The sequence below is a fragment of the Phocoena phocoena genome, chromosome 10 (genome assembly GCF_963924675.1).
Source record: "Phocoena phocoena chromosome 10, mPhoPho1.1, whole genome shotgun sequence".
In the NCBI taxonomy this organism is placed as follows: domain Eukaryota; kingdom Metazoa; phylum Chordata; class Mammalia; order Artiodactyla; family Phocoenidae; genus Phocoena; species Phocoena phocoena.
The window spans coordinates 35,666,921-35,680,624 of record NC_089228.1 but is presented as its reverse complement, the minus strand read 5'-3'; the positions used below and the strand labels follow the sequence as shown (position 1 = coordinate 35,680,624).

The 13,704-nt window shown below is 44.8% G+C and overlaps 1 protein-coding gene across 1 annotated transcript in view; it reads right to left on the bottom strand.

The window, feature by feature from the left end:
- RFT1 (RFT1 homolog) overlaps positions 1–12,544 on the bottom strand; it is a 36,562-nt gene extending 24,018 nt beyond the window's left edge. The window contains exons 1-6 of the mRNA XM_065885729.1: positions 12,481–12,544; positions 9,074–9,159; positions 6,891–7,007; positions 5,576–5,765; positions 4,902–5,003; positions 903–1,040 (exon numbers count right to left, since the gene is read on the bottom strand). Of these exons, the coding sequence (XP_065741801.1) occupies positions 903–1,040; positions 4,902–5,003; positions 5,576–5,765; positions 6,891–7,007; positions 9,074–9,159; positions 12,481–12,543 (696 nt within the window). The 5' untranslated portion in view covers position 12,544. The remainder of the gene's footprint in view (positions 1–902; positions 1,041–4,901; positions 5,004–5,575; positions 5,766–6,890; positions 7,008–9,073; positions 9,160–12,480) is intronic.
- Between the last annotated feature and the right edge of the window lie 1,160 nt (positions 12,545–13,704).

Below are 13,704 nucleotides of genomic sequence, written 5' to 3'. Positions count from 1 at the left end.
GGGAAAGTGCATCAGCCCAGATGGAGCAGGTCACAGAGCATCTGTGCAGAGGCGACAAGGTAAGACATCACATGCACGGCTCCTGGGCTAGAGACACTAGCACTGACCCCACGAGAGTCAGGAGATAAAAGTCAAATGGACTGAAAGTTGCTCTCACACATCAGCCTCTGGAATCCTCAATGGTCTACGTGGGGAAGTGGATCACCTGAGAGAGCAGCCTGACACTAGGCGAAGGAACTCTGCAGGGCCCCTCCCTGCTTTGTCAGCACCCTCCAGACTATCTGTGCTGGAGGTCAGTCCCGGGAAAAACCAAGAGACGCAGCAGAACAGAGAGAGTGAGCACAGTGGTGAGAGCCCTGTGCTCTGCTGGGATTCACGCCACTCCAGCTCCTGTCCTCACTCTGACCCTCACCTTGGGCAGGTAATTTAGTTGCTAAGCCTCAGTTCCTCAACGCTAAAATAGAAGTAATAATGTCATCCCCAAAGAGTTGTTATAAGCATTAAATAAGGTATGTAAATCATCCAGCACAGGGGCTGGCAGAGTGATTTTCAACTGGGGGCAATTCTGTCCCCCAGGGGACACTCCACAGTGTCTGGAGATATTTTTGGTTGTTACAACTTGGGGGTGGTACCTCCTGGTATCTAGTGGGTAAAGATCAAGAACGCTGCTAAACATCCTACAATGCAAAGGACAGCTCCCACAACAAAAATTATCTGGCCCAAACTGTCAATAGTGACAAGATTTAGAAACCCTGGCTGAGCACATAACAAGCACTCCATAGACATGAGTTATCAAATTATCTTTATTATTATAACAATAAGCAATAAAGTTGTTATTTCTTTCCCTCAAGGATAACTAGCATCTGTGATTAAAATGATAACAGACAAAATACATTACTTACTCTACTTCTCGTAATAGTGGGTAACAGATCTGTCATTCTGGAGACAGGAAGAACTTGTTGCTTGGCTGATTCTGGGGAGCCCAGTAACTTTGTGAAATAAATAACATAGCAGAGCACCAGAACTGCAGTATAGAAAAGCTGAAAAAAGAAAACAATGGGTTTAAATTACACTGTTTTAATGTAAGCATAATTAAGATACACCTATAGAGCTGACCTCAAAGGCCAGTCAAGAAATAGAACTGTCTTAATTAACTGTACTTTCTATGGAGCAATGTCTCACCCTCTGGAAAACAGCACTACTGAGTATGACCCAGCTCCACTGCAGCATCTCTAGGGAAAGTGTCACACTTCACCTGACTGGGAGAACAGAAGTTCTTCCAGGCAGGCAGAACATAAGTTCCGTGACAGACATCCACTAGGACAACCACCACAGCAATGTCAGATACGTTCTCCGAAGATTCGTATTTGGACAAAGGTAGGGCTCTCCCAAGTAGACAGTACACCTTGAGAATCCATGTGTTCCAGCTGTGCTAGTATCCAGGGACTTGTCCATCATCTAGGGCTGGGGGTTTTCCATGAACCCCAGAAACCTGTGACACTATGATTAAAAAGCAGAACTGAGCTGCTGGCTCTCCTTTCTGCCTAGTGCATGGGTAGGGCAAGAGCTACTACAGGATGGGGAGGGACAGGGTGCTAAGAGGCTCCACCCCTTCCTCTTCCCATCTAGGACAAAAAGATGTCTTCTAGCCATGAGCAGCAGCCTGGGGTCTTGTCTGCAGGTTGGGGAGGAGTATCCAAAGAGACCCTTTTCAGGAATTCCCTAGTAGTCCAGTGGTCAGGACTCTGCACTTCCAATGCCGGGCACCCAGGTTCGACCCCTGGTTAGGGAACTACAATAAGGTACCACAAGCTGCGTGGCATCGCAGGGAAAAAAAAACAAAAAACGAAAGAGCCCCTTTTCGTAAGCTCCCTTATCCCCTCTGCCCCTGAGAACAGTGCACACTAGCTTAAGAAGTACTGGGACCTCCAGGCCCCACTTTCAATCGGGAAACACCAAGGCTGCTCCTTTAGTAAACACACTAAGAGGAGTCTGGATTTAGCAGGTGTAGGCTCCTCTGCTCTCCACGCCCATCCATGCCTGAGGACAGACTCGTCATCTACTCTCCTTCTTTCACGCCTCAAACCCTTTAAGACACAAGCAGCGCTGTGGGGAGCCACACCACCTGATGCCAACATCCTCTGTAACAAGCACCCTTTTCTAGCCCCCTTCCCTGCCTCTCTCCATCTTCCTGCTGACCAGAGCCTGGGGAAGAGCAACAACCTCTTTACAGAGTATCCTAACTACATGATCCCTGCCCCTTTTCCTAATTGAGGAAATATTCACATAAACTGACTATTTTAACCATTTTAAAGCATATAATGGCAGTGGCTTTTAGTACATTCACAATGTTGTACAATAACCACCATTATCTAATTCCAGAACATTTTTCATTACTCCAAAAGGCAATTCTGGACCCATTAAGCAGTCCCTCTCCATTCCCCCAGCCCCTGGCAACCACTAATCTGCTTTCTGTCTCTACAGACTCCCCTATTCTGGACATTACATATTAATGGAAACATATAATAGGCGGCCTTTTGTGTCTGGCTTCTTTCACTTGGTATCATGTTTTCAAGGTTCATCCATGTTGTAGCACGTATCAGTGTTTCATTTTTATGCTGAATAATATTCTATTGTATAGATATACCACATTTTGTTTATCCATTCATCAACTGATGAACATTTGGGTTGTTTCCACCTTTTGGCTATTGTGAATAGTATTACTATGAACATCCATGTACAAAATTTTGTTTGAACACCCATCTTCAGTTCTTTTGGGTATATACCTAGGAGTGGAATTGCTGGATCATATGGCACTTCTACATTTAACTTTTTGAGGAACTGCCAAATTGTTTTCCACAGCAGCTGCACCATGTTACATTCCCACTAGCAATGTATGAGTGTTCCAATTTCTCCATATCTTCACCAGTGTTTGTCATTTTCTATCTTTTTGATACTTGCCATCCTAACTGCTGTAAAGTGGTATCTCATTGCGGTTTTGATTTACATTTGCCTAATGACTAATGATGTTGAGCATCTTTTCATGTGCTTATTGGCTATTTATTTGTGTATCTTCTTTGGAAAAATGTCTATTCAAGTCCTTGACCCACTTTTGGGATGGTTTGTCTTTTTGTTGTTGAGTTGTAAGATTTCTTTATATATTCTACAGTGACTCTTTTATTTGAGCTATGATGCCATGGGGAGAGGGGCCAGTTCAAGGAGGAACCTGGAGGCAGGTTGGAGAAAGGGGAATCCCAGAACCATAGGTGGGGCTCGCCTGCTGATATGAGGTGCTGTTGGCTCTTACACCTCTCCCACAGAGACTGACAGAGAATATACCAGAGAAGTGCTCTCAGAAATCTTATAATAAGGATGTCAATAAACTCAGAATTGGCCTAGCTGACCTATGATCTATGACGTATCCTGGGTGGGAACTATGACAATGAGAAAGTCATAATGCAAGTAACTTTCCCAAGAAGAGTCAACCAATAACTGGGCATCTCTACTGCCCTCCTATCCTATTAGGGAGAGTCCATCACAAACAATGATGAATGTTGAGAACTGTAGTTCTAGATCTAATAAAACATGGCAAAAATAATCAGAGATAACTTCTCTAAAATATGCAATTGTAGCAAGCTACTTTTAGGAAGCAATTCTCATTCTTTTTTTTTTTTTTTTTTTGCGGTACGCGGGCCTCTCACTGTTGTGGCCTCTTCCGTTGCAGAGCACAGGCTCCAGACGTGCAGGCTGAGCGGCCATGGCTCAGGGCCCGGGTGCTCCGCGACATGTGGGATCTTCCCGGACTGGGGCATGAACCCGCGTCCCCTGCATTGGCAGGCGGACTCTCAACCACTGCGCCACCAGGGAAGCCCCTCATTTTTTTTTTTTTTTTTTTTTTTTTTTTTTGCGGTATGCGGGCCTCTCACTGTTGTGGCCTCTCCCGTTGCAGAGCAGAGGCTCCGGATGCGCAGGCTCAGCAGCCATGGCTATGGCTCACGGGCCTAGCCGCTCCTCGGCACGCGGGATCCTCCTGGACCGGGGCACGAACCCGTGTCTCCTGCATCGGCAGGCGGACTCTCAACCACTGCGCCACCAGGGAAGCCCCTCATTCTTAATCTATAATTTTAAATCTAGCTCTTCTATGTTTCGCAGAAATATTTGTACTTTTTGCCTAGGACATGGGAAACATTTTCACATAAATCATTACTAAGAATTTTAACTTGTCTTCCAATACATTAAGAAAAATTACAAAGTAGTTTGTACTATGAGATGGTCTGATAACTATATGATCTTTTTCAGTTTTTAAATTAGCATTAGTACTGTAGTTACATTTTTAATAGAACTAGAAATATGAACTAGAACTAGAAAATGAGATGGAATTGAAGCCAAAACTGCTAAAAATGAAAACGTACCTCCTATGACTAGATTCACACCCTCTGAATTATGAGAGATTTCAATCTAAGTTTAAAACAGGCTTGGCAGAGTTTCCTGCTATTCTGAAAACTATTGATTGAAATCCAGGGAAAATAACACACATGTAATTTGATTCCCACCCCACCCCCTTACTGCTTTTTCTCTCCTCCACAGGATTGCCAGACAATCAAAGATCAGTTGGATACGGGCTGGGCTTGCCCACAGAATGTCTAAAGGAGTTTTTATGTCTGACAACAAGGCCGGATGTGGCCCTCACCAGGTCCCCACAAACACCAGTGGTGTCAGTGTATGCAGCAGGATGGACATGGCAGCCAGAGGAGAAGCAGTGCCAAAACCACCTTTCTAGAGCTCCCAGCCTTCTCCACATGCATGAATACTGCAAATGTAAATCACGGAGTAACAGAAACAAGAAGTAAAAAACAGATGGAGAAACAGATTATACAAAAGTTAAAAGTCATAACTCTTACCTGGGCCAAAGAGAAAATATACAGTCCCCAGTGAGGCAAACACACCACGAGAAAAGCTGTCAGGATGCTCTTGAGGATTACTGACAGGCTCTCAGCAATCACCTGCAAACTCATGGTAAAGGGTACACTTTACAAACATTATTAAAATCTAAAGATGCAAAGGAATCCCAGAAAATCTGGAATAGTGGTTACCCTGGTGGTAGGGGTGGGGCATATGATTGGACACAGTATTAATAATGTTCTACTTCTTAGGTTGGGTGGTAGGTTCATGGACCTTCAGTATATTATCATGTTTTAAGATTTACATATATGTTACACACTATATTCTTTTGTATGTATCAAATAATATATTTTAAAAGATGAAAAGTTAATATCCATATACAACTGAATAGAATCACTAGAAAAATCTGAAAAACGTCCTTTTAAATTCTTATTTACACTAATAACTTCGCTATTAACAAAACCTGTTCTTCGTTAATAGTGTAGCAGAGGTAAACTTCAAACTCATCTGACAAATCTCAAGTGAATGAACTGAACTGATCATGTTACCTTTTTCCAAATATTTTTTTAGATGCAAATCTGAAAAGACCATTCTCTCCTATAAAAGCATTTTTTAAACACCACTCTTTCTCCTATTCTTCTCATTTCTCATTCACAGCAGAAGGCACACTGACCTTAAGCTTGACAAACATATGTGCTTGTGCCAAGACCCAGAAGGGCTCTCCCAGAAGTTCCACCACTGCCGAGAACCCAAACAACACTACTCCAGTTCCATAGTGGGGGATGACGTCAGGATCGGGCACTGCGAGCAACTGTAGCCAGGCCCACCCCAGGAACACGGACCAAAACACACCCAAAGGGACTCTAGAAAACGGAAAAAATGTCTCTTAATATGCTAAATATAAAAATAAAAATATGTTAAAATAGTAACATTGAACAGAAAAGAAATATAGTCATAATAAAAATAGCTACCACTTATTCAGGCACTTACTACATGCCAGGCATATGATTCACCCCCTTTATCTCACTGACTCCTCACAATGATACTCTGTCATTACCCCCATTTAAAAGATGAGGAAACTAAGGCTGACAAGCATTGGGTAATTTGGCCAAGGTCATAGACAGCTATTCAGGGCAGAAGTAGGACCCAATCCTGATCTAACTCCAAAGCCTGCACTCCTATCCACTGTGTTAAAATGACTCGTAAGTAAAACTCCCAGAAGTGCCTGCTGTTTGCACTAGAATAACTGAAGGACGGTATACAGCTGGTCCTTGTACCTCAAATAACTGGTAGTCCAGTGCACAGTATCCCTTTAGGTGTGACCAGAGAGCACTTCAATATGACTGGGTCGCTAACAGTCATTCCTCTAATAAAATAAACACCTACCGGCCCTTATGACAGCCATCTTCATGAGGTAATAAGGAGTTATGCAAGGGCAAGACTGGGAAAGCATTTTAATCACTAGCCCTCCTGGCAGGGATCGAACTGCAGAAAAGCCATTACAATTTTTAGCTGATGTACTTGGTCCTCAAGAATATTCTAAAAGGCTCAGAACTGAAATCAACATAACAAAATTGAGGAGAGATACAAAGAAACCCTTAAAAGGCTTTCAAAAAATAATAATTGGCTGTTAAAAGCACAGAAAACACTCTAAGGAAAAAGGTTAGGAATAAAAAAGATGGCACAGGCCCAGTGGCAATCAAAATAGCAGAAACAGCCTCCAAAGAGGGTAGGAGTGGGGTTAGAAACGTGGCACAGAAACCCCTACCCGGAGCTTCCTCCTGGCTCCTGGCCATCCGGAGAGAAAACAGCCAGGGATGCTACTTCACACAGATGTTCTCCCCTTCCTGTCCCACGCCAAGGGCCCAGAAGCTCACTGCAAAACCCAAGCTGGAAACTATTCAGCTTTAGGCAAGTGTTGCTGTTTAATTTCTCACACTTATCACGCTTGCCTCCGTGAAACCGTCTCCAGCCAAAGCACAACTCACGTTAGCCACAGGAGGTTGAGGGTCTGGCTCCAGTCCCGCTGGGTGCTGCCACTCAGACATGCTCTGCGGAAGGCCTCTCTGGCCAGGAAGATGGTGGTAGAGTAAAGCAGTGTTAGCCTGTAAAGGAAAAGCAGCAATCAACAGGATGTCTAGTTTTTTGACAGAGACAACTTCTGGGATTTTGCTAGCAATCGGGAGGAGGAAAAGTCTTGGTCATACATCACTGGTGGTGATTGGTAGGGGGCAATGGTTTCTTACAGAAGCCCCCTCCCCAGCTAATCTGATCCATACAATAGGAGAGTTAGGAACCAAACAAGGGACATATGAGTGTGTGCCTATAAGAGTTATGCCTAGGACAGAAACTGCCACAGAGGCCCCCAAAGACTGCAGCCTTTGTGCCTATACAGAGGTGTGGCTCTGACCATAAGGAGGAAAAAAGGACAAGATATGACCGCACACAGCAAGAAGGCCTCTTGGCCACCCTGAGACTGGTGACCTAATGACCCCTATGAAAGAAGCTGAGGCTCTATTGAGTAGAGAATCTCAACACAGGCAATGAGGCTGGCAACCACTACTGGGGCCGCTGCAACCCAGATGGGCAAGGCTTGCCCACATTCCTCCTTACGGGCTTACCTAGGTGGACCCTCCTGCACCTTAGCAAAGAGTAGCTACAGTTCCCCTTCCCCAACAGGCAGTTGATTGGATGAAGCTAGAATGAGGATGGCCCAGGGCTAAGGTACCTGAGGTTGTCCAGGGACCATTCTGTGACCCAGTGCTTCTGTCCCAATGAGACTGAACTATATGTTAAGCAGGTGGACAGGCCAGACAAGGGCTGTCAATGCAGGGATCTGCAAATCTGGGAGAGGCCAGTGGGGAGGGGCCCAAACTGCTTTAAAGTCTGAGTACCTAAGAGGCCTTGGCCCTCTTCCTTCCTGCTTTTACAAGAACATTTCTTTTTTTTTTTTAATTAATTAATTAATTTATTTATTTTTGGCTGTGTTGGGTCTCCGTTGCTGTGTGCAGGCTTTCTCTAATTGCGGCAGCTGGGGCTACTCTTCGTTGTGGTGGACGGGCTTCTCATTGCAGGGGCTTCTCTTGCTGTGGAGCACAGGCTCCAGGGCGGGTGGGCTTCAGTAGTTGTGGCACGTGGGCTCAGTACTTGTGGCTTGCAGGCTCTAGAGTGCAGGCTCAGTAGTTGTGGCACATGGGCTTCGTTGCTCCGTGGCACGTGGGATCTTCCCAGACCAGGGATCGAACCCGTGTCCCCTGCATTGGCAGGCGAATTCTTAACCACTGCGCCACCAGGGAAGTTCCAAAAAGAGCATTTCTTAAAGTATGGTCCCTATTTCAAAATCACCTGAAAAACTTGTCAAAGTGCAGATTCCCGGGCACCTCCTCAGTCCTACCAATTGCAAAGCTCTCCAGATGATTCCTTTGCCCATCAAAGTTTGAGACCCTTCTCTAAGCTCTAAGAACAGAGCCAAGAGCATATGTTCGGTAAATATTAGATGTGAAATGCTGTCTGGAACATAATGTCTTGTTTACTAAGACATGGAGACACACCTGGGAAGCTGAGCTATACTGAGCACTCACATCACTTCATATACTTTTGTGTCATTTGTGAAGACAGAATATGTGTGGGTGTCCTTAAACAGACAGGAGGAGAGTAGAAGAAACAGAATCTAAAAGACAAAGCAAGTTGGCTTTCTAAGAGCTTCCAAGGAACTAATGACAAGGACACAGCTCTCATCCCACTGCCACTTTCCAATTATAAAATTCACCGAGGAGGGAAGGAAGGTGGCTGTTCCAGCCCTGCAATTACAAAGCACATCCTCACGATGTGCAGAATTCCTGCTTCCTTTGCTGTCAGCAGGATGAGAACACAGGATTATACCTGAGTTGGAGTTTGCAGTGAATTACTCCCACTCCTCTCCTGGGTTCTAAGGCACAGCAGAAGAGCAGGCAGAGAAATGTGTATTTGGAGGCTGCTAATGGAAAACACACCATGGGTCCATTAAAAGCAACATCGCCTAATGCTTCTCTTCAGCCCACTGCTGAAACACTCTGCTTCTGGTAAAGGTCCATGCTTCTAAAATCCAAGGGTGACACACAGGTACAGAGTTTGAAGAAAACCCAACTAGGGATGTGAGTTGTGGACAATGCCAGGGTACACCCCTTCTTACCTGACATTCACTATGCCAACGATTTCCTTTGACAGGAAGCGAAGAATAAATGCATTTAAGACAAAGGTGATCAATCGAAACAACACCTACAGAAAAAGAAAAAAAATAGATAAGAATAAATTATATTGGGAAGGTTTACTTTGCTGAAAAGAACACAAGATGGCTGCTCTTCTTAATGTAATGACATACAGCAGCTTCGCCAGAGAGATTCTCTTTAAAATGGTCAACTTGTCTGCACTGCTTCTGAAATCTCATTCCTCGGGGTCTCTCGGCACTCTCATGCAATGGTCAAAGAACCCAAGAAGGCATGTGGAAGTCTCCCTAATTTACTGATTAGAAGAGGGAGGCCCTGACAGATTCACTGAATTTCTTCAAGTTCAGTCAGGCAGAAAGCAGAAATGGAATTCTAGGGAGCAGAAAGGGAATTCTAGTTAGTGCTTCACACTGGCCCTCCCTCCAGCCTGTTTAGAAAGAGCACCACACTTAGCAAGTGGGAGTCTTCAGAATATAGCAGATTTACCAGGAATCACGGAATCTAACTTCTCCTTCTTTGCCTAGTTATATCCAAGGATCCGACAATGACATTTAATCTCTTTGAACTTCGGTTTCTCAATTAGAAAACAGAAAAGGCTATGTTTATTTACTGAATATTTGCCACTTTCCAGAGAGGAAGTGAAATACCTTTCAAACAACTGCAATAAGATACTATAAAATAGAGGGGAAAGGAAAACAGAGTCCAGCTATCACCTTTTGAAAAGGATATATCCTGAGACTTTCAAGCCTGTGAATTCAAGAAAACCACCTGAACAAAGAATTCTTCCCATGAGACAGAGAAAAACAGGTTGCAATTAAGTGAGGCTGCCAAATGGGGATGATGGCTGGGGTGCAAGCCTCACTAAGTGACACCCCCTCTGCATCCTGGCAGCAACACAGAGTAACTCAAGGGCACTCCAGAGCAAATGACAGATCACTTCTGTGTCAAGCACTCTCAGAGTTACACGTGAACAGCTGCAATCTGGAAAATTCAATCAAACTATGCCAATGGACCATAGTGGTCTGAAAATCTCCGGGGCAAGGTATGACCAAAAAGGGAGATTGCAGTCTAACACTGTCCCTGAAGTGTCACAGAGCAGCAAGGTCTCCAAAGCCAAGGTATCACAGTGTTAACCTTTATGGAGTCAAAGGTGATCTTTTCAAAGTCTGATGAAAGCTTGGTAGCCTCTCCTTAGAAACATGCGGGTACGTAGACACCAAATTCTGTATTCAATTTTAGAGATTTGAAGCCAATTCATGCAGCTCTTAACAGAAAAAGTACTCAGCTGAGAGTCTCAACTCACCATTTAGCTAAACCCATCATCTTCTAAATTCTGTAAGCCTCAGTTTTCATCCCTGTCAAGTGAGGCTACCTATCACAGAGAGTTGATGACAAGGATCAAAAAACATCGTGGAAGTGAAAGCATTTTTGAAAAATGCATACAAATGAAAGGCATTAATACACTATGGCTGGCTCAGAGTTAGAGAATAAGCTCTTAAGTTCTTTCAGAACACAATGTAATTGCAAAGCTACCTCAAGCGTCTGCATTGTAATTTGAGAAAGCACACAAGACTGAATTAAAACACTCCAAGAAACCTAAAGATTATAGCTATTTAAAAAAAAACCACATGCACACATTTATGTTAACTTCAAAGTTATCACTAAGAAACTTAATGTCTTAGGCTATATCCATATCTCCTAATTGGTTTGAATAAATGTTTGAGCTAATGAAGCTATGAGGTTGCTCACACTCCCCAGTATTTGTTCTGTGCCTTATTAGCAACAGTCTTCATTTAACTTTGTAAAGGACTTAACAGTTTAAAAAAAAAAAAAAAGCCCTTTCACATCTGTTAATTACCTGACCCCTAAAAGCAACCTGGTGAATGCATGGGAAGCAAATAAACTCAGAGCAAAGGGATTTGCCCACATGGCAAGCAAATGATCCAGCATGACCTTATGGGTAAGGCCACCCGACTCCTAGTCTAGTGTGTTTTCTGCTATGACTTGTTTTCTTTTAATGAAGCTAATCTCAGTAGTAAGGTATCATCAAAGGTTGAACAATCAACACTGTGGCTAAAGCACTGAATTCAAACAGTTATTAATGTTGTGAAATAGAAAAACACAATTAAGTAACTTAGGGTTCACCTAATTTAGCGTTAGATGACTAGCTAACGTTTATTAAGTGCATATCTTGTGCAAGGAATTCTTCTACATGCCTTACATAGATTGGCTCATTTCACCCCTACAGTGACCATTTTCAAAATTCATATTACCATAATAAAACTAGCTAACATTTATTAAGTACTTATGCCAGGCACTTAGGCATTTCACCTAATCTCCCTAATGACATTATGAGGTTGCATTATTGTTCTCATTTAAGATGGGGAAACTGATGATTGTAGAAGTCAAGAGATTTTCCCCAAGTGCAGGCATCTAGCAAGTGGCAAGGCCCAAACTTGAGCCCTAGTCTGCCTACTGCTTTCTCCTAACCTCTATGTGAAATGCTGCCTCTCTAAAACAAGGGGAAAGGTAGATTCAGGACTTTTGTGAGGAAAGGTTGAACGGGTCAAGAGCAGGACACAGAGAAACTGAGCCACATGACTTAGGATGACCAGGTTCTAGGGTTAAAAGAATCTTTACAATACCATTTGGATCAACTGGCATGCACCATATCTGACGTGAAAATTTGGGCCAAGAAGGGAAAGTGACTTGTCCCAGGTCACACTGCCTTAAGGAAGAGTGCATACTAAGAGCCAGAGCATACTACTGTTAAGTGCAATTATCCAAATAACCCCAACCTAGCCTCACAGCAACCTTATGAGCTAGGTACTCTTATTACCTCCATTTTCTGAGGAGGAGCTGAGGCTTAGCAGGTGAAGTCACTTGTCCTGGGTCATGCAACAAGGACATGGTAGAACCAAGATTCCAGTCCAGGCCTGTCTGAGCCCAGGTCCCTGTTCTTCGCCATGCCATACTGTCTCTCTGAACTCAGTGGGAGTCAGAGTTTGAAAAGTGTTTGAGGGTAAGGAGTGGGACATGGAAAAAATAAACCCTTGCCTTAAAAATATGTGAGATTCTAAAGCACCAGAGGCACCCCTGCCGCCTGATCTAACCTTCCCCTACTGCCATATGGGATAAATAATGCTCAAAAGGAAAGTGGTTTGTTTGCAGTCTCCCAGCCAGGATTCTGGACGCAGGCTCCCAGCTCCGGGCCCAGGTGTCCCCTCTCGGCCGCCGCCGCCACCGCCTCTTGCGGAACCCCTCAGTAGTAGCGGGGTCCACGCCAGGGCTGGGTCTGCCCCGGGATGGGCTCTCAAGGGCCCCAGGGCCACCTCCCCGTGAGTCCCGGCTGGGGAACGGCCCGGCAGAGTACCTGCAAGAGGAGACCAGAGGAGGCCAGCCGGGCCGCCTGGCCCAGCACCTCCCGGGGGCTCATAGCCTCAGCGCCCGGGGTCCGTCACCAGTAAACGCCTCAGACGGCCGGCTTTGTCGCAAGAAGATAGCGTCACGGAGCGGCTCGTTCGCTGATTGGCGATTTTGTAGGGCGGAGGCGGGACACGGGAAGATCTGGCCCTTTAAGTGGACCGGGTTCGGACGAGTCAGCGTGGTTGCGCCGCATCTCCTTTCCCGTTTGAGAGAACGTGTGGTTTGTATGCCTGTGCCTCCGTGTTCCAAGTGAGTTAAATACTGTGACCGTACTAAGAGGCTCTATTAAAGTAGCCAAAGCCCCTTTTCTGAGGCACCCAGCCCACCAACCAAGAAACACTCCCTTCCCTGGCCTCATCTGTCTAAAGGAACAAACTATTCACTGGCCTCCGTAATAAGATTTTTGCCATTTGGCCTTCGCTTACAAAATCACGGACACCGTCCCCAGAATTAGACTAGACAGGATTGTCCCAATTTTACAACGAAAGAACTGAGGACCAGAAGTTAAATACAGCATCTTCATATGTGTGGTTTTGTGTAATCCTTTCTCAAGCGTTGAAAATTGGGACCTGTTGTCAGAGATGAGTAAAGTGAGACGTGGAGACGTGAAGTGACTTGTTCATGTATACATAACTTGTACCTGGGTGGAGTGGACCCCAGGCTCCTGATCCTAAACTTGCCTCCCTTGTCTGCATGCCACCAATTGTGAGGACAGAGCAGAAGAATGGTAGGAAAGAGCTTCATAAAATGTAAAGTGCCCGATACAGTCGGCTGTTGTTCTGTCCATGCTCCTATCATCTGCTATGTGGGCCATAGGAAGCCCCATCTATCTCTTTTAGGCACTCGGTGATTTGACCCCAACCTACCTTTCAACCACCTTTCACACTCTCACTGCCCTTTCACAGCACATTCTAGGCTCTCGCCATTTGGATCCCTTACATTTCCTCAAACAGGCCCAAATTGGCCTTTGCTCTGCTGCCATCTCTGCCCAAAGTGCCTTCCTTTCCAAATGGCACTGCCTACCCTCCCAGGCCCCAGTGTTCTGACTTGTGAGTATAACAGCACCTGCTATGGACTGAACGTTTGTGTCCTCCCCAAATTCATATGTTGAAGCCCTAATTTCCAATGTGGTGGTAATTGGAGGTGGGACCTTTGGAAGGTAATTAGGTCA